The 21,563-nt window shown below is 41.9% G+C and overlaps 1 protein-coding gene across 1 annotated transcript in view; it reads right to left on the reverse strand.

The window, feature by feature from the left end:
- Positions 1-21,563, reverse strand: part of stx12 (syntaxin 12) — a 66,260-nt gene that overhangs the window by 15,018 nt on the left and 29,679 nt on the right. Inside the window, exon 3 of the mRNA XM_088010017.1 lies at positions 14,280-14,349. Within this exon, the coding sequence (XP_087866143.1) occupies positions 14,280-14,349 (70 nt within the window). The remainder of the gene's footprint in view (positions 1-14,279; positions 14,350-21,563) is intronic.

A 21,563-nucleotide genomic window follows, 5' to 3' on the forward strand; every position in this document is an offset into this window, starting at 1 on the left:
AGAATTGTCGGCCGATTCTCCAAACCTCTGTGACCACAGAGCTGAGAAAAGTACACAGGTTTGATCGGTTCGTGTCCAGCCACAAGGCAGGAGCAACAGGAACCGATTCCAGTCAAGAACATCCTGATTCCAGAGGATAATCTAGTAAAACCCCCAACATAGCTGAGGGCGCAAAAAGTGGGCATGCAGAGCATGCAACGCATAGGGGCGCTGCACCAGAGGGGGCGCCGATAATGTGTTCGCATACACTCGAGGGCCCTTACGCTCCTTCACCTCGCGCCCATAACGGGATAAATGTAGCGAGTTTTACCTTTCATGTATCTTCGTCTCGGGGGGTAGAGCGAGCGTATGTTGTGTACGCATCCACCTGAGAAATGTAGCGCGTGTGCCCCTTTGCCTTCACGAGGGAGAGGGGGGAATCTATGTGTGTGCATCCACCTGAATGATATGTAGTTGCGACCCTGCATAGCGGGAATTTAGAATAACCAAACACGGATGACGATGTAGAAGCAATAGTGATAGTTTGTGGACTCATTTTAAGAGATAAAAGACGTAATAAAAAGAAAAGATGGTGGATAAAAGACGACGGGAGCAGCCGCTCTATTTGCTACACTATGATTTGGAGGTGAATATGTTTTTTCATAATTAACATTTTTAACTGAATAAACATAATAATGACCTTTACATATAGTAATAAACATTTCCACATGTCATCTCCAATATCCACTGGACTCTCAGTTGCGCGATATGTCAGCTGTTTAGGATTCCCCTCTGTTCTTACATCACCGCACTTTCTGATTGGCTACCTGTCACATTCAACAGCTTGTGTTCTCATTCCCAGTCAGGGAAAACTCCACAGGCTGTGATAAAAGGGCCAAGACAACCCAAATTGGGTATATTCAGGCTTCAACGGGAACACCAACATGCATGCAGAAGCCTTTTCTGACTGTTCATCCCCCAACCACCCTCCCCCTCCCCCCCAACAAAATTTCCAAGTCTTGACCGGTCCACGGTAATAAAAAGGTTGGGGACCACTGATATAGAACATTTTGCTATAATTGATTAAGTTTCTTATTGTGGTTTTAGTAGACTGTTATGGTTTGATTATTAGATAATCAATTATTTGCTTATTTAATGTATAGTCATATCAGTCAAAAATAATACAAATGGCCATTTAAAGAACAAATCATATTAAGAGATTAACAGTAAATACATAAATATTTCCTACTTTAAAAAGATTTGTTAGGGCTTTGTGTTTGTTTTATTAAGAAATGTTGACATATTAATTCAGTGCTCAGTAGTCACTTAATGTATTATTAATGTCAGACATAGACTTTCTGCCTAGGGACGGTTCTAGATGGGGGCCAGCAGGGGTACAGAAGAAATTATGCTAAATAAATTTATTTTGTTAATATTCAGAGGTGGATTTTTTTAACCTTCACAATTTTATTTTAACAATGAATAAAAAATTATAGTGCTGCACTTTTAGCTGCTGTATTGAGATAGGATCATACTTTCTCCATCTGCTAGATCAGGGCTCTGCAACCTGTATCTCTGGAGACACAAGTGGCTCTTTGGCTTACTTGATATATCAAATGATGAAATATTGCTCTGTTTTTTGTTCCATTCTTTTTTAAATGTCGCCATGGAAAAACACTGACTATCCCGGCCCTCGTGGTTAATTTGATCTAGAACCAGCCTCCAAACCTAACTCCTCACTTGTATAGAAATTTAGTAATACTCTTTACAATACCAGAATTTTCACATAACTTTTATACTTTTGGAGCCCTGTTTGAGGACACACTGTGATTATTAAATTAGGTATTATGATCAGTTACTCAGTACTTGAGCAGTTTACCAAACACTTGCTTAATTAAACATGTTTAAGGTGTGCTACTCTGATTGGAGTACAAGTTTGGAGTACTCTATGTATGAATGATTGCTCTCTGGATCAGTTTTATTTTAAAGGTTTTGCTGGCTGTAGTTGCCTTTATTTGGAAGTAGTTTGACAGGAAAGTGAGTAATGAGAGAGGGGGAAGACATGCGGCCTGCGACCACCGCCACGATGACTAAGGCCTCAATATGTGGGTTGTGCTTTGCACCTGCACCATCACAGCACCCCCTCTGGATCACTTTTTAAAAACAAATAACACCGTCATAAATATTGTCTATCGCTGATGCGGCCATCCCACCCCATGAAAGTAGGGTGACACGCCGTGGTGGGTGTCCCTTATTTTGATTTCTGAAAGGTGGCAACCCTATGTCAATGTGTTTCTTCCTATTGAGCAGTGAAAGTAAATAAAACAATGTTACATGTCTTTTGCTTTAAGTATTTACTTACTGGAGGGTTTTTTGTGTGTGCTGCAGAGCCACAGCTAACAGCTAGCTTCTCACTTCTCCGGCTCAAATGGAGCCTGTGCCATTCAGCAGTGCAGCTGTTGCTCCTCCTACACTTTGAACTGAACCATTGTTCTAACAATTGTGGGGGGGGAACCTAAAAATTAATTCTTATTTTTTGTCTTAGATGAATGGCAGATTTACTTCGTTCTTTGTTTCTATTGCCTTTTTTATATTGATATTGCATAAACAAAAGGGTTTTTTTCATGATTTCTTTGGGGGGCTGGGGGGCAATTCTAGACTTTTCCAAGATTGAGGGGGTCTGGACCCTCCCGACCCCCCCGGAATTTAAGCCTATGCATCTACAGAATTACTAAAATAAAAAATCTCAACTTCTGCAAGTTACTTCACCTTTTCATAGGACACCAATTCTACCGGTGTATATTTGAAAGTTTCAACTAATGGTATTACTGTCCTCAATTTGCGCAGTCTTTCTGGCACAAATGTATAGTGGATGAGTGCTTGGGGTTCAGAGAATTTAGTTGGGACCTCCTGGAAATCAAGATCTGCTCCATTTCAGAATAGCAAATTGTAAGGTTGTTTATCCTTATATGTCCAAACAGAAATTCTTTTCAAGTCTTGGGCTTCTGCCCAATCCTTCCTCGCACGCACCGAGGGGAAGACGTGTCAGAATGACCCAGATTTGTGCAAGAACCAATTCCTTGGAAAACAACGTCCACAATAGCATTTCCGCTCTAACAGACACAACAAGGTCTTTATTATTAATTCTGGCATTACTGGCACCGTGAAAAAGAAATTATCTAATAAAACACAATAAGTTCTTAATTTTCTTCAGGACGTGAACCTAATTAAATGACCTAAACAAGACCTTAAAGTGGGTCAAGTCTCATTTCCAACCTGTTGAAATTGTGGAAAAATTTAAATACCTTAGGTCATTTCTGGACAGTCAGCTCAATTTTGCTGAAAACACTGACTATATTTTTGTTCTCACTATCTTGAGTGTCTAATCTGTTCTAGTTCAAAAACTACTAAATTTAGATACTTCAAACCTGGACTTGAATATTCTTCACTAATAGCGTAACATTTTAAACCTAGTTTGTGAACCATAAAACCTTTATTTAACTTGGGAAAGTTTCTTAAAAGGTCATATTAGTTCTTTTTGCACCTAGACCTCACAGCTTCAGTCTGAAGAGCTGTCAAACTTTACCATCAGCCACAATGGCAGACATGTTTGATGTTTGCTCAAAGTCACACTTACTTATTCTTATTTACACAAACCACCATTCAATCTCACCAAGATGATGCGTCCGTGAAAAAAATAATTTACTGTGAAAAAAATAATTTACTGTGGAAATTGTGCAATATATGGTCATTTAGCAATTACAACGCAAAATTTTTATGTGGTCCCAAAGGTCAAGGTTTCAGACATAAAAATGTGATTTCTAGGTCTTGACGAGTATTCATAATAAAATGAAATACAATTTTATTAATATTAATTTCGATGAGACAGAACTCATCAAATTGTCACTATTTCAAAGGTACTGAATGCAGTTGTTTAAACCTGCTTTATGAGCAGGATAAATATCGGACACAAAGCACTGCATTTTAAACCAATCTGTTAAATTTATCAGTGGAGCAGCAGCCACTTTGATTTGAGCTCGGCCCTGCTGGAGAGACTTGCAAATACTTGCAGGCATGACACAGGAGCTATTAAATCAAAACGACAACTGAACAACCTGCAATCAGTAAAACAACAATTAACAGTAAGGTTCACAGTACCATAAATTATGCATGAGTCAAATAAATCTCACAACACTGCATATATCAAATAATGTCAAGTAAAACATGAAACACTCGTTCAAAGTCAAATGCAGGTTGCATCAAAATAAACAATCCTGAGTTACTAAATCAAAACTTCCTGAGAGTGGCTATGTAGGGGTCTCAAACTCCAGTCCTCAAGGGCCGCTGTCCTGCAGTTTTTAGATGTGGCACAGGTACAAAACACTGGAAGGAAATGGCTTAATTACCTCCTCCTTGTGTAGATCAGTTCTCCTGAGCCTTGCTAATGACCAAATTATTCTATTCAGGTGTGGCGCATCAGAGGCACATCTAAAAGTTGCAGGACAGTGGCCCTCGAGGACTGGAGTTTGAGACCCCTGGGCTAGGTGATTAATGCAGGTTCTGATTGGTTGTTTCTGACTGAGCTGAGAAATTCTGCAGAAGAAGAAGAAGAGGAAGAAACAGAGGACATTGATTTTTTTTTCCAAAAGTACGAAAGTAACCTAAAGTTCTTTTTCATAGCATTCGTTTCGTGTCTCATTATGGGAAAATCCTGACTCCTGGATTGCAATGCAGACCAAGACCGACTGCTTACAATATAAGTCATTGATGGGTGCTTGGTGCCACTGATGCCAAGGTGAGCCAGCTCGAACTCTGGCTATCGTCAGCAGAATGAGGGCTACAGGAGGGAATGCATACAGGAGAGCTTGGGGCCACTGGTGGCGAGAGAGCATCCTCCCCCAAAGGTGTTTCCTGGTTGTGAAGGGAGAAAAACAGAGGACACTGTGTGTTTTTCCAAAACGCAAACAGGTCAATTGAGGCCTGCCTGTAACACAGCCAAATCATCCTTGGGGTGAAGTCTCCATTCTGCATACAGAGGCCTTTCCCTCTGTATGCAGAGAGAATGGAGAGAAGGTCTGCTGCCCGGTTTAACACTCCTGGGACAGTGGCCCTTAGTGACAGAAAATGATTGCTGCACCAAGTGACCAGCTTGTGTGCCAGCTTATGAAGATGTTGGGATCTTAGGCCCCCTTGTCGGTTTATGTATGCCACCACAGTTGTGTTGTCTGTCCGGACTAATACGTGATGACCCTTCAGAAAAAGGAGGAAATGTTTCAGTGTCAGGAGGACAGCCAGCAGTTCCGGATAATTTATATGGAACACATGCATGTGCCTGTCCCATGTCCCATTCACTGATTTCCCTTCGAAGATCCCCCCCAGCCTGACAGGGAGGCATCTGTGGTCACCATTTTTCTGCTCTGTATAGTTCCCATACGAACACCCTGAGTTAGGAAGTGCACACTTCTCCAGGGACGTAGAGCTGCTCTGTAGGTGGCTGAGACCCTCACTCTCTCCTCTGTGAATGTCACTCTGGCCTGCACTCTAAAAAGAATTAGCTGAACCAACTTAAATGAATTGCTTCAATTGGTAACTAGTAGAGGTGTGCCAATCGATCAGTCACCGATCATAATCAGGCCGATTTCCGTGAAAAAGTGCATGATCGGCGATTGGCGATCATTGGCTCTTGTTGCCGATACAGATCACCTGCATCTCATTTCGCAGCCTGCCTGTGCAGCTGGTCTCCTTTTTCCTTCACTCTGCGCAAACGCGCAGCAACAAATCCTAAGCGATGTGGAACTATAACGCACTGAGTGAATGGGGAAGTTTGCTGCGTGTTGCGGCGGAAAATTGAAGCAGGTCAAAATGCATCAACACAACGAATCTAATACGACATAAAAACAATGCCAAACTTGACGGAGTTTGGCTACATCGAGGCTCACTGCAGTAAAAAAGACATACGGAGGATCAGATAGCAGGTAAAGCAGCGCACAGCTACAAACACTCACCCAGATTAGCATGACGGTCAGAAAGCTAAACAAATAACCTGGAAAATTATTTAAGTCTTCGAGCTGCGATGTAAGACGCTGGTTCTGCTCTGGCTGTTGAACCGCTGCTACGCTACAGGTAGTAATATCTGACAGACGGAGCTTCGCTTCTGCTCCACCTGGTAGTGACTCTCTCACCGAACCTCTGCTTAAAGCTGCAGCATCTAACTTAAAAAATACATTTTACATATGTATTAAAACTTTCGCTGTCCTAACATGAGACAGATAATCTCTGAAAAAATAATCGATCTCCTCCCTGTTCTGCATAATTACTCCGCTCAATCAGAAACAGCCAATCAGAGCTAGCAGTAATCAGCTAGCCGCCATGCTATCAGGAAGTTTTCATTCAGTAACTCTGGATTGTTTATTGTAATGGAACTTGTTTTTGCCTTTGAATGTTAAGTTTTATACTTGAACTTCTTGGCAATGTTGAGAGGTTTTATTTTGGCTCTTTGTATTATTTAGCCTCTTCAGAGCCTTCATATGTTATCAGTCTGTTAAAGGTAGTATTATCAATAGCAGTACAATTTGCACAATGCCTGTTTTGTTTAATTTTCTTCTTGGAAAAAGTTATTAAAAACAAGTTTTTGTCTAAATTAAGGTGAATTCATGGTTCCTTTTTCCACATAATGTAACCGGTAGGGTTTATGATAAAAAAATAAATAAATAAGAATTATGTGATCGGTATCGGTGATCAGTATCGGTGATCGGCCCTCATGGGTGATCAGTATCGGTATCGGCAGGAAAAAAGCTGATCGGCACATCTCTAGTAACTAGCAATTCAATTAATTTTATCCAACTTAATTTATTACGTTTAACCAATTCAATATATTATAATCATCCAACTCAATTTGTTAATTTTTTTAAACAAATTTATTAAGTATGTTTAAGATGACAGATTTAAGTCAGTCTTACTCAAATCATTTAAGTTTCTTCAAATAAAAAAGTAAATTAATAAAGGATCTTTTTTTTCCAAGGGTTTTTTTTTTTTAAACAGAGGCAGCCTTTATTTGAGCATAGGTATTCGGGGAAAGGGGTTTATGACAGAAAGGAAGACCTGCAGCTAAGGTCATCAGGTTGGGCATCAAATCTGAGAAGGCTGCATCAAAGACTTAAGTCCTCCTTGGATTGTGCTCTACCCCTGCGCCACCACAGCACCCTGGTTGGGACAGAATCTGTCCCTGGTAAGCTTGAGTCATGGTGTCAGACTTGGGATACAAATATGGAAACTATGCAAACTAATTAGTTTGCAGCCCAAAATATTTAGTTTGGAACTACTTAAAAGTTTGAGTTGACTTTCTGTAGAATTAATTCTACAGAAATTCTTCTAATAAACATTAGAAGAATTCTAATGTTTATTAGAAGAAAATAAATGATTTGAGTAAGAGTGACTTAAATTTGTCATGTTAAACCCCCTTATGAAATAAGTTATAAAAACTTAGCAAATTGAGATGGAAGGACTTAGTGAATTGAGTTGGATGATCATAATAAATTGAGTTGGTCAGACATAGGATACGAAACTGGCATTGAACTCAGTTGTTTTAAGTAAAGTTAAAGTGAAAATTTCCTTTAGGTTAAAGATTTGTAAGTTTTGAGTTAAATGAACACTAAAAAGTAAGATGTCATGGCAAAAGCAAAAGAATTAAGTGAAATTAATGTAAATTAGTCCATAAGATGAACTGCAGCCCAAATACACATTTTAGAGCAGGGGTCCCCAAACTACGGCCCGCGGGCCGGATCCGGCCTGCCTCCTCATTTGGTCCGGCCCCCTGAACAATACCGGATCTGGCCCGCCTCCTCATTTGGTCTGGCCCCCTGAACAATACCAGAGAGCATTCAGTGTTTTTTTTCATATATATGTGGATTTTTCTTCAACCACCAGGGGGGCTCTTGAGCAGATATGAAACTTAGTTTCCCTCAATGGAATATATACTAGTCAGTACCAGTCAACGTTTCGCTCACGGTTTTTTTCCATTTGCAATTTGGGTAAAAATCTATGTACAAACGCGAATATGTCGTCGGCAGTAATCCCACCCACCCCCCACCCCGTCAACAAAACTTTTCTAAGGTTTCTTTCTTGAAAAACTAAGACCGGCCCCCGACCAGAAAAGAGAACAGTCATGTGGCCCTCGCAGGAAAAAGTTTGGGGACCCCTGTTTTAGAGTGTGGGCTGAGTCTAGAAACAGACCGATAAAAGAGATTCTTTGATGTGGAAATATGATGCTCTTCTCCACATTTATTTTGAATCCCAAATCCAGCATGTGTTTTGAAAGCAATGTTGTATGATCTGCCTCTTGCTATGACAGAGCTGCAATCAACCAATCGTCTGTATGTGGCTACATGAACCCCCTGCTGCCTGAGTGGTGCCACAGTGGCTTCTGTGCATTTCACAAACACCCTTGGGCGTGTTTGTGAAATGCACAAGGAGAGGCCAAATGGAAGAACGAGATACTCGTAGCATTTCCCCTGAAATGCAAATCTTAGATATTTCCTGTGGTGGATAAATTGGAATGTGAAAATATGCATCCTTGAGATCGATTGATGTGAACCAATCACCTGGGTGCAGGAAGCATAAGAGAAAAGCGTGTGTCAGCATTCTGAACTTGTATTTTCTCAGATGTCTGTTTAGAGCCCGAATGTCTAAGATTGCATGCATCCCTCGACCACCTTTCTTTGGGACCAGGAAATATCTGGAGTAAAAACCTGTTTGGCGTTTTTCCTGGCAGATCGATTGTATTGCTCTTTTCTCCAATAGAGAGGATATCTCCTCTTGTAGGAAAAGAGCTGCGGAGCCACTGGTCTGTAATTGAATCACTCCTCTGAACTGTGGAGGTGGCAGAGCGAATTGCACCCGGTATCCACAGTTTATTGTTCTTAAAACCCACTCTGAGTTTGTGCAGTTTGCCCATTTTGTCAGTCTCAGTGACAGCGGGCTAACAGGCCAGTTTGTGTTGCATGTGGCAAGACCGCCCTCTTGTGGCACTGGTTTGCAAGACTTCTCGTCTCGCATCGCACATACATGAGAGTTTCCCTCAGTCATACGTCTGTTTATGGGGGGGAGAGGCTGTGCTCCTATCAGGGAGCGACAAACCATCTCCCCTCTTACTGGTATTCATTTGTTTTGCAACATTTTTAGCTGTGCCCTTGGCATTTTGCCTGGATGCGGCAGCTTGTGAAAGTTTAATGTTCTGAGACATAAAACAGTGTTTGTGGGAGGTGAACTGGGCCCAATGCGGGACATCCCGAACTGAACACCGTCCCCGTTTTGTGCGCGCTGAGCGGGCTCAAACATCTCCTCGTTTGTGCGCCGAACTTTGCTGAACTCTATGTAAGGGCTCGGTAACAGAGCCGTGTCTGAAAACGAGTCCAGCTCACTGTGTCTTCCAAAAAGCTGTCAGGTCAAACGCTTCCTCCTCACCGTCTGAGTGGACATGGGTGGCGGCTGATCCAGGCGAGCGGCTTCGGGTTTCTTTGGAAATGAAGAAACCCGAAGCCGGGTTCCTTCATGTTTCTTCAAAGGCCAGCAGTGCCTTTCGGAGGACGATTAGCGGCCGTCTGGGTTTTCAGCAGCTTAGGATTTCTGAAAGTGGGAGGCAAATGCGCCTCAGCCTGGGCAAAGGTTTGACGCTGGGATGTGAGAGCGGTGGCTGTGTGCACCGGTGCCTGTCTTTGGAGACACAGCTTTAAAGCCTCATCTTCTCTTTTCTTTTCCTCACACCTCTTGCATAGATGTAACAGCTGCACAAAACAGGCCAAGCGGGGTAATGGGGGTATCGAGAAGGTCCTCCATTTCCCTGGTGGAAAACGTGGTTAAGTTTAACCATCTAGCCCTTTCCTGTAGAACGATGAGCCCCATAGCTCTCCCCATAGCCTGGATCGCTACTTTATGGAGATGGAGATAATGATCAGTGATGATACACACTTCTTCCCACAGTGTAGCATCCGGTGATGCAGTCATCTCCTCCTCCAGCTCCGGCTGATCAGCATCATCAGCATAGAAGAGGCATTCATGGCGTGAACTGATAGAGCGGCCACCTTGTAGGATTTCTCCATCAGGTTTGATTGGAAGTAATCCGCTGCTGAGGGAAGGGATGGAGCCGACCCACCCAAGGTCATCAAAGCTTTCAGGTGAAGGTGCGCTGCCACCACTGCTCGACTCGAGGCATTTGGCGGAGACCGTGGTCATCCATTCCCTCGCAGTCTAGAACTGAGCCACCTGCCACTGGGTGCTTCTCCCTGTACAGTTTGTTGCACCAGGAAACTGAAAATTCCTCCAGCAACTCAGGAAAGAAAGGCAGGAACTACTTTCCCGTTCTCTTGGCTTTTGGCAGTTTTTTGTCATCGAAACGTGATCTTGCTTCTTCAGCCTGAACTTCGGGCCACTGGATTTTGCTGCGGCGCGTTTACACACGTCATGCAGGTCCACATCCAAGTCAGACAAAGAAGAGTCACCATCAATGGCCTGGCTGAAGCCCAAAGGTGTGGGTTTTGTGACCCAACCTCGGAGCACCAGAGGCGGTTCATCATCCTCATCTTTGTCGGTGATGAGAAGCTCAGAACCTGCATCCGAGTCTCCGTCATCATCACCTGCCATGGGGGCAGGTTGGGCAAGTTGTGAAGCTATGGCCACTCACATCCAGTGGCAACGGGTTAACAGCGTCAAGCATATCGCCCCAGCTTGGTCCTGGTTCTGCATCAGGGACCAGTATTAGTCCTTGATCCATCGTTTCTTGGCTAGCTGCAGCAGAAGCCAGGATGGGGTCACCTCCGAACAGTGTCAACTGACGGCCCAGAAGGCGACGCAGCACCTTGAGTGGGAGCCGGCTACAATGAGAGCACTCCTCCGATGACTCGAGGGCTGCTTGGGTATGCCTTAAGCCGAGACATGTCACACATATTTGGTGAGTGTCCCAACTCAAAAATTTACTTCCACACGGGCAAGCATGTGGGTTTTCGTCTGCTTTAGCGTCAGTCTTTCCAGCGTCCATGCTAATTGCAGGAATGATTTCTGTGAAGCTACAGTGAAGCTGGTGACAGCTAAAATTGCTAGCCTGATATGGCAAGGTGTCAGGGAGTGTTGCAGCTTACCCTGCTGATAGCTAGCACAGCAAAACTATAGCTTGGGTAAAGTGTCGCTACTTCTATCAGTATTGCTACCAATGGAGTATTGTTACTCGAGTGAAAATAAGTGAAGCATATTTTTACCCAACACAGTTTTTGCAGCTAACAGTGCTGTTTTGCAACAGACTGAATGCTAGTTTTCTTCTGGTATACAGTACCAGTCTGGAACGAAGCGCCCAGCGACCGAGTTTGCACTCGTATCTATGGACAGTTAAGCTAGGCTCCAGAACGGCAGGCGAAAGAGAGAAAACCAGTCGGGACTTGTGCTCGTAACGAGAAGAGGTTTTTGAATGATCTGTCTGTCCAGGGCAAGTCCTATATATAGGTAGGGGGTGTTACATGTCCCCTGTCCCTGGCACTGACAGACTTACCCCCAGACAATCAGGGCTGGTGGAATGTAATAGGAGCTTTTTATGAGGTCACGCCCAGGGCGTTCCCCATAGTGAGACACTCACTCATACTACTCAGAGAACCGAGGTTACGAAAGTAACCTAAAGTTCACTGCTGGGTGGAACTTGAGCAGCGTTCCATCTGTGAAATATTACTGCTAGTATCGCGGTGCAGCAGTCCAATACCGAGAGCAAAATCAGCGTATTACACCGCTAGCTTGTTAACTTAAATTATTTTTCGGGTTATTTGTTTAGCTTTCTGACCATTATGCTCTTGTTGTTGGTAGTTGTGTGCTGCTTTACCTGCTATCTGGCCGCTCCGGATGTATTTTTATCCTGCAGTGAGCTTCAACATAGCCAAAATCCATCAAGTGCTTGTTTTTTAAATGTCATATTAGATTCATTGTGTTAATTAATTTTTACATGTTTCACCCCCAAGGTATTTTTCCGGTGTAACACACAAACGTCCCCTTTCACTCAAAACGTTAAAGTTCCCACACGACATTGCTTAGCAGTTATTGCCGAGCACTTGCACAGTGTGAAGGAAAGAGGGTAACACTTTATTTGATGGGGTGTGCATAAGACTGACATGACACTGTCATAAACATGACATAGCATGTCATGAATATGAAGGTCATAAACATTCATAAAGATATGAGAGGCCCCATAGGCCAAAACCTACAAACTCTCTTACACGTACTATCAAACCCTCTCACATTCACTATCAAACCCTCTTACACGTACTATCAAACTCTGACAGAGTTTGATTGCAACGGAAGTTAACTTAAAATTTCAGTTTCTGATTGGACCCCAGGCAGGTTTTTCAAAATAAAAGCGGACCTCCGGTTTATGTTTGATTCATATTTCCCTCCTGCGGCTTTAAAAATGTAAAACTTTGTGTTAATTGCTGACATTTGACATGCAAAAAAAATATTTCAGATTACATAAACAATACCTTACCAGGTACTTCTCTGACTTCAGGATGATACAGGGACACCTATAAGACCAATTTTAACTGAAGTAACACATATGTGCTTTACAGGATTTGGGTCACTCTAACTAAAATAAAATAAAATAAAAGCGCATCTCCAGTTTATGTTTGATTCACACATCAAGTTTCTCTCCTGCGGCTATAACAGGCTAAAGCTTTGTGTTAATTAACCCTCTAAGGCATGACTTTTTTATTTTTTGGGGGAAAAATATTTCTGACCTGAAGGGAGGGAAAAATGCAGGAATTATCAACTGAAATGGAGAAGTTAAGTTGACTTAGTATTGATGTAGTACCACTTAAGAGAAGTTCCGTTTTATTGCAATTTAATTTAAGAAAGTTAAGGGTGAACCATTGTCTTATTTCAAGTGAGGGATGAAAGTGGAATCATAGAATTAGGTTTGGTTGAGAGATAGAGCTGGGTATCATCCTCATAGCTGTGAAACTGAATATTATGTTTGCGAAAAATATAAGCAAGGGGAAGAAGGTAAATTATAAACAGCAAGGGTCCCAGAACAGAGCCCTGGGGAATACTTCAGGTAACGGGAACAGGATGAAAGGTGAATGATTTTAACTGAACGAAATGAGTGTAGCCTGAGAGGTACAAATGAAACCAGTTCAGAGGTGTATTTACAATATCAAGAGAGGATAATCTGTCAAGGAGGATGTTATGTGAAATTGCAACAAAGGCCGCAGTTAGATCAAGCAGAAGGAATATGGATAATAAACCAGAGTCAACAGCAAGGAGTAGATCATTAGTAATTTTAAGAAGTGCTGTTTCAGTACTGTGAAGTGGATGGAAACCAGATTGGAATTGTTCATATAAATTATTGCTGGATAGATGAGAATGAAGTTGAACAGCAACTGTTTTTTCAAGAATTTTAGAAATGAATGGAAGATTTGAGATAGGATGAAAATTACTGAAGTTATTGGGATCTAAACCAGGAAGAGAATCTAGTGGTTTGGTAATATTTGCAGGCTCAGATTTACCACACTAGACAAGTCCCAAGGTGTAGGTTGTGCAAGGATGCCCCGGAGACAGTCCAGCACATAACAGCAGGGTGCAAGATGCTCTCAGGGAAAGCGTACATGGAACAACATAACCAAGTGGCGGGCATAGTGTACAGAAACATCTGTGCAGAGTATGGACTGGAAGCCCCGAGATCAAAGTGGGGAACACCCCCAAAGGTGGTGGAGAATGACCGAGCTAAGATCCTGTGGGACTTCCAGATCCAGTCAGACAAGATGGTAATGGCGAACCAACCGGACATTGTGGTGGTGGATAAAGAACAGAGGAAAGCCATTGTGGTGGATGTAGCAATACCAAGTGATTGCAACATCAGGAAAAAGGAGCACAAGAAACTGGAGAAATACCAGGGCCTCAGAGAGGAACTGGAGAAGGCCTGGAAGGTGAAGACCACAGTGGTGCCTGTGGTTATCGGGGCCCTCGGGGCAGTCACCCCCAAACTGGAGCAGTGGCTAAAACAGATCCCAGGAACAACATCAGAAATCTCAGTCCAGAAATGTGCAGTTCTAGGCACAGCCAAGATACTGGAGGAGAACCCTCAAGCTCCCAGGCCTCTGGTAGAGGACCCGAGCTCAGAGGATGAGAGAGAGAGAGAGAGAGAGAGAGAGAGAGAGAGAGAGAGAGAGAGAGAGAGAGAGAGAGAGACCACCCGCAGAGGGTGAGAAGGGACTTTTTTTTTCTTTTTTTTTTATATACACACACACTTATATGTATACATTGGTTGTACATACAGACGATCTTGAAGTTCACTGGTGTCCTGTTTGGTCCCCAATTGGTTCACCATAGTCTTGATCTGAGCAGCTATAATGAAAAAATAGAAACAAAGATTAGCTTATTTAAATAAAAGCAGTAAGTACTCTTCAGTGCCCTCTACAAAGGGCAGTAAAGGAAAAGAATCAATTAAGTTGAGATTTAAAGGTACTCAGTGTTTCAGCTGTTTTACAATTTTCTGGAGGTTTGTTCCAAATTTGTGGTGCATAGAAACTGAATACTGCTTCTCCTCATTTTGTTCTGGTTCTGGGGATGCAGAGCAGACCAGAACCAGAAGATCAAGCAGAACAACCACATTCCACAACAACTTCATCCCTCGTGCCATAAGGATACTTAACTCTCATTAGTTTAATCTTTTATTATATATATTTACATTGATACATTTATTATTACTTACTTATTTATTATTATTGGAGCCTTGCAACAAAATTTCTTTCAATTTGTACATTTTTAAATGTATGATTCTGTGCTTAGCCCCCTCCTGTATTGCCTCTACACCCAAGACTGGCTCACAACAACAGCCGCATCGTCAAGTTTGCTGACGACACCCCAGTGGTCAGACTCATCTCACAGGTGACGAGACAGCCTACAGAGAGGAAGTCCTGAAGCTGGCATCCTGGTGTTCAGAGAACAACCTCACTCTCAACACCAAGGAGCTCAACACTAACTCAGCTCCTCTCTACATTAACGGTGAGAGTGAGGAGAGGGTCCGCACCTTCAGGTTTCTTGGTGTCCTCATCTCTGACTGACAACATTGCAGCAGTCATCACACCTAAGATGCACATGTATGATTTCGAGACGACTAGTGGCGAGGGAATGAAATTCGCCGTTGGCCATGCCACACAGTTCAGCCAGTGTCATTTTATGTCATTTGGCACAGGTTTAAGCCTATATGAATGAAAGAGTAAAAGTAAGAGAGAAGCTAAGCGCACCCTTGCATCAATCAAATTTGACAAGTGGGCGGGACTTCCGGTTTTATGAGGCGGGACTTCCGGTTTTTGAGGCGGGACTACCGGTTTGGGGATGGATGGGGTCAGGGGGGACTCAGTGGGGGGGTCTGGAAGTGCGAGGAGGGGTGAGTCGGGGGGGGGGGGGGGTTAAATGTTAGTTAATTTAAAACCTCTGACCGCAGCGGGTGGTGGCTCCTATTGTAATTCTTTTGCTGGGACATTCATGATTTAGCCAATTGAAATAGAGTGGGGGGGGTGTTGTTGCCCATTGCATCAGTGAAGACTGCCACATGGGAGCAGGCATAACAGTGATGTTCAAGAATAAGTCTGGACGAGTCTCAGAGTTAAAGGAGCAGAGTGAGTCAGACTAGTTACTAAAAAAAAAAGTCTTTGTTAAAAAAAAAAAAAATAAAATAAAATAACAAAAACAAAACAACGTTTCATGTTTATGCACTTTGTATGTATGTATGTATGTATGTATGCACGTGTGCCCTAATAGAGAAGCTGTCAGGGGAGTGTGCTGTCTGGTAAAATATACTATACTATCTGGTAAAACATACCGTAGGAGCAAAAAGTTGTTACGTTATTCAATCTTATAACTGTATCCTGTTATGCGTCTCAGATCACAAAGAAAAAAGCCACCCATAAACCCACGTATGTCAGCTTGAGACAGAGTCTGGAGGATATGAAATATCACTGTTTCCAAAATGACGTGAACAGGGTTTCAATACCCCGGTTTGTAGGAACTATTGTAATAATAAAATACCATTAATTCTTCTTCTTTGGTGGGAATAATTAAACAGTATGTTTTATCTTGTCTCTCACCCCCCCATCAGAATCGGCTGCGGTCTGGACCAGTTGCAATGGTCAAAGGTGTCAAAGATCCTGGAACCTGATATTGGTGTCTTTAAAGACACCAATATCTCCATCATGGTGTACAGCCTGCCCTGCGTTGGGATAAAACCTTCAAATGCAAGCCATGTAGTCTTGTCTCCTTAGCTCTGATTAGTTGTACTTGATCGGTAGAGTTTTTTAGTTTTGCACATCTTCATACTTTTTCTTCAAGAGCTACTTGGAGAAAACTATAAAGTACAGAGCTGGCAACAGCACACCCCCCTACTCTATTTCAATTGGCTAAATCATGAATGTCCCAGCAAAAGAATTACAATAGGAGCCATCACCCGCCTCAAAAAACGGAAGTCCCGTCTCAAAACCTGGAAGTCCTGCCTCATAAAACAGGAAGTCCCACCCACCTGTCAAATTTGATTGATGCAAGGGTGCGCTTAGCTTCCCTAGTAAGACATCCAGCAGAAAATATAGGATACTTCCTGTTGGAAGTGTGCGGGGCTAAGGTGATGTCATCAATTGACCATGTAATTGTGTTGAGGGCCGGTCTGTAATGAGACATAGAAAGTCTGATGCAGGTCTGATCTTGTGTGTGGAAGTTATTGCACGTTGATGTTTCTTAGCAAATAGTCAAAGTTTGATACTTAGGCTGCGTTCACACTGCAGGCTGAAGTGACCCAATTCCGATTTTTTTTGATGAAACGCGACCTGTATCCGATCTTTTCAAGACAGTCTCAACAGCACAGGTCGGATTCTTTTCTAATACGACCCAGGCCACTTGCATATCCAATACGTATCCGATTCAAATGCGAGCCAAAGTCCAGGTCGCATTTATCCAAACTGAACGTCACTGATACTCAGCAAATCTCACTATTCTGCGTCCTGATACGCGCAAGCGGGAAGAATAACAACAACCATGACGAACTATAATGAGAATTATGTCGTCAATATGCTGGCTGGACAACAACTATGCTCTACCGTAAGCAACCATGTTTTCTTCCGCAAACACTGAGCACTTCTTTTTATGGCGGTTGGCAGAACACTGAGAATGTTGACGCTATTGCACCCTCTATTGCGCATGGGGGACACTTTCAGGTAGTTTGCCCGTTCAGACTGCAGAACACATACAGGTCACATATGTGTGGCAGTGTGAACGGTGCCGGTAAAAAAAAATCTGATTTGACAAAAATGGAATTGGGTCACTTCAGGCTGTAGTGTGAACACAAGCCTTAGCCACACCCACGTGCTTTGACGTACAAAAATTCCTTTAATAACTTTTGACCTTCAATGCCTCAAGATCCTCCTGAGTGATTATGCTGTCTGTATCTAAAAAACAGTAGGACGAGTTTGATCAGATACGTCTTTTAAAAAAAAGAGAAAATGGACTTTAAAGCCAAACGTATGGCAACGGTGTCACCTGTGACTTCACCACGCCGCCACGCCTACCCCTTTCACCAAAATCTCTTTGGGCTTTAAAGCAAGTGAGACCAACTAGTTATCTGTCTTCTGACACAAGATTGTGTTAATTAGATCAACGGGGGTCAGAGATGGAGCTTTACTCTTTCATTCATATAGGCTTAAAAAAGTCACTTCCTGTTCTGAAGGGGCAGGGCTTAGATGATGTCAGACTATGACGGCATAGGATCATCAGGCATCACTCATGCCCAGTTTGGTGCCAATTGACCTTTTTATGCAGAAGTTATAACGTTTCATTTTCTTTGGTGAGTACGCTAACTTTGGCGCCCAGACTTGTTTTCTTGATTTGGGGGCGGATCTACCTACGTACCAAGTTTCAGATCTCTACGATCTACAGTTTCTTCTATCTCACGTTAGGAAGCGCTATAAAGCAGCGATTCCACTAGAATATGATAAAGCCCCCAATTCATTTGACAGAAGCATAAGAATAATCGGCATAATAATAAACACTAGGATTACAATAGGCCTTCGCAGTGCTTAGCTGCTCGGGCATAATAATAATAATAATAATAATAATAATAATGAATAATAATCAGTGCAAGTAGCCTACATCTTCTTTGATGGGATTGGGGGATAAGGGATCTGGATAATGGATAGGGGCACACTGGCCCAAAAAAGTTTGGGCCTCCCACTGCCTCCGTAGAGTCAAAGCCCAAAGAACAGCTCCCACCCTGACTTCAAACTGTTTGGCCTGCTACCCTCAGAGAGTCACTATATGTTCATCAACACAAAGACAAACTGACTCAAAAACAGCTTCTTCTTAAAGGCAATTAACATTGTGAACTCTCACATGCACTACTTATATGGTGGTTATATGTGTATATATAAATGTAACCTATTTAAGAAGCATAAATTTCACCATATATATGGTGATATTTACAATGTTCAGCGCAAACAGTACATTGTTTCCATTGTTTTGGAGCTAGCTTTAATCTCACTGTAGATGTGTAACAGTGACAGACCATAAATTATAATTTCAACTGTTGAGATGGTGCAGCCCTGGAGGAAGGATTTTCTATTAGAGCCCATCTGAATACCTGAGTCCTTCAGTCTGGGCAGTACAGTCTCAAGACTACTGGGTAATTATATATTACTGAAAGACCTTGTTGACAATACTTTAACACAGAATTATAAAGTCTTAAAAACAACAAACAAAACAATACAATTAAAATAAATAAACTTTTTGCACTTCCATTAAATCCCAACTAAGTAATCAGGAACTTAAAACACTGTGTAATGCTAGTCACATTTATAGCCACCCAAGGTACAAATAAACTAACTAAATGCCAACATTTAAGCCCTTTTCGCACTGCAGGGTCCGGCACGGAACGGAATGGCACGCTTCGATCCAGTTCCACCCGTACTGCAACCCTGTTGTGTTTACGTATAACCGAGGGCGGCATCGAAGTTGTTCCTGACGTCATTATTTTTGAAAGTAAACAATGGTTTCGATGTAGCCGGCCGAAGCCTTTTCCTCAGACATGTGGCGGAAAACTTTCTCTTTCCTCGTTGACCGATCTAGTTCGTTCTGTACTACTCGTTCGTAAGGGAGTAAGCGGAGGAAAAAAAATTACCTCATCATGGTTACCAGGTAACAGCAGAATATTGTGAGGAATTCATTGCAAATTAAAAATAATAATAAAAATATTAAAAAGAGCACTCTACAAAATACAGTAAGAACAGTTTAGTGAGAGCCAGCTAGACTGAATCAATGTCTGACTGCAAAACAACCAATGGCTGATTCTAAACCAATCAGCTGCTGAATTCAAAGCAGCCCCGCTTGGCCGGCCCGATTGGAACCACAGCTCGTGGTTCCAAGGAGCCGAGTGGAACCGGGTCGGAAGTTCTAATGCAAAGACGGTCGGCCCTACTTTGAACCCGTGCCGTGCTGTTCCGTTCTGTGCCGGACCCTGCAGTGTGAAAAGGGTTTTAGTTTATCTTCCTTGTTACCAGGCTAGAATTTTAACATTTATTTATTGCATTTATTGAGAATGACAATACCGTTAAACTTGATTTAATGGTTTTAGCATAGATAAATTAAAAGATTTCAAATTGTTTAACACTTAAGTTTATTATTTAAAGGAGTTGGCAAGTTCACATTGTAAAAGAACAATCTTCATAGTTACATTGTTATGTTACCACAGCTGGAATTTGATGCTATGAGTTTAATCTTTGTGTTTGAGTTTGGTTTGTTCACAAATACATAATCTCAGCAAAATTATCAGCAATGGCTTTTAAGCTCACCCAATTAAACTTGGGCCCCTCTCCCAGATTCCACTAAATCTATATGAAAATACTGCTATGTATTCTTGCCAGGCTCCTAACTCAAATTCTACTCAAGACCCCAAACATCACTGGGCCAGCCCTGCACAGTGAGAGCAGCAGCTCTCTGCTGAATTCAAGGGACAAATAATGAAATTAGTAGAAACCTACCTTTTCCATCTCGTGACTGCTGTGTTTTTCAATACATCCAAATCATTTGGACTATTTTGAGTTATTTCCACAGGGAAATATGGCTGCCTATCAGTTTTGTTTGTGCCTTTTTTGTATCAGTTTTCTGAACGGTTAATAAAGGGCTGTTTTTATGTGCAGTCCCATCTCTACATCATCTCCACATTATACAAACAAACATGATGGATAACGGATAGATTTTCAAAGAGTTTTTCTGTACCAGAGTTAAGTATAAACACATTTTCTCTAAGGTTCTACATATGTAGTTGTACATATGTGCAATTTTAAATTAACATTTTCTATCACTGTGACGGTACACAAAATAGCTCCGAGTGTATTTGCTAATTTATTGAGAGGGAATGCAGTGCTATTCCAAAGTAAGACAAAAGAAAAAAAAATCCCCATATATAGCAGTTTTTCTCAAACTTTGTCAGGCTGAGGATCACTTAACCTATTTACCAAAAATCATGTACCACGTAACCTGAAATTGCCCCCCCGATGATACATCTTTATATATAATGTAACCTGAAATGAAAATATTATCTCTTAACTCACGTATTGTTGTTTTCTTTGTTCATTCTAATGAGAGGAGTGGTGTTTGTGAAATGTGACTGGCCACGACAAAGCCATTAACACGTCTTCTTGGGTATTTTGAGTAATTAACAGATTCTGAAAGCTTTCCAATGATGTCAAACACATAGAAATAAAATACATTTTCTTTACTACCTAGTGTCATGTGCATTAATACAATGAAGGCTATTTTTGATTTAGAAGCACAATTAAAGAAAAAAGACTTTGAGTCGCTTTAACAGAAACAAAAAAATCATTTTATGCACAATTAAATATAACAAACCCACCCACTTCTATCAATTGTATTTAATTAATTTAATGTAATCATTTTTAATTAAATAAAAATAATTAAAATTAAAAATAAGTTTTTTATTAAACAAAATAAAAAACAAAGAACAGTTCTCACTGAGACGAGTCCTACTGCTTTCTTATTGATTCTTACTGATTTCTTGAGCCATTCAAGAAATCCAGTAGTTAGTGAACGACTACACTCAGCAGCAACATATCCTCTGATCATATTGAGTTTTCCTGTAGTCCTACAGACTACAGAGAGATGCCAGAGGACTACAGAGTCCCTGTAGTCCTCTGGTATCTGCAGCTTTTCTTTTGAGTGACTTGGTTTTAGGACAGTTTTCCATCATTATTTTTAACACCATCCTTTGGTAAGCTAGCTGTAGTGTTGCACTGAGCTCACGTCACGGCAAACGTTCATTTACATGCAGCACCTCGCGGATCACTGAAGGGCACCCGCAGACCACCAGTGGTGGGACCACAGTTTGAGAAAGACTGCTGATATGGTATTTTGTCTTTTTATTAGGCCCGAGCAGCTAAGCGCTGCGAGAGCCTATTGTTCCTGTACTGTTTCTTATTAGGCCCGAGCAGCTAAGCGCTGCGAGAGCCTATTGTAACTGTACTGTTTCTTATTAGGCCCGAGCAGCTATCGCTGCGAGA

The sequence above is a fragment of the Poecilia mexicana genome, unplaced genomic scaffold (assembly GCF_051168715.1).
Source record: "Poecilia mexicana isolate PSO_F unplaced genomic scaffold, ASM5116871v1 scaffold_11, whole genome shotgun sequence".
NCBI classification, from domain to species: domain Eukaryota; kingdom Metazoa; phylum Chordata; class Actinopteri; order Cyprinodontiformes; family Poeciliidae; genus Poecilia; species Poecilia mexicana.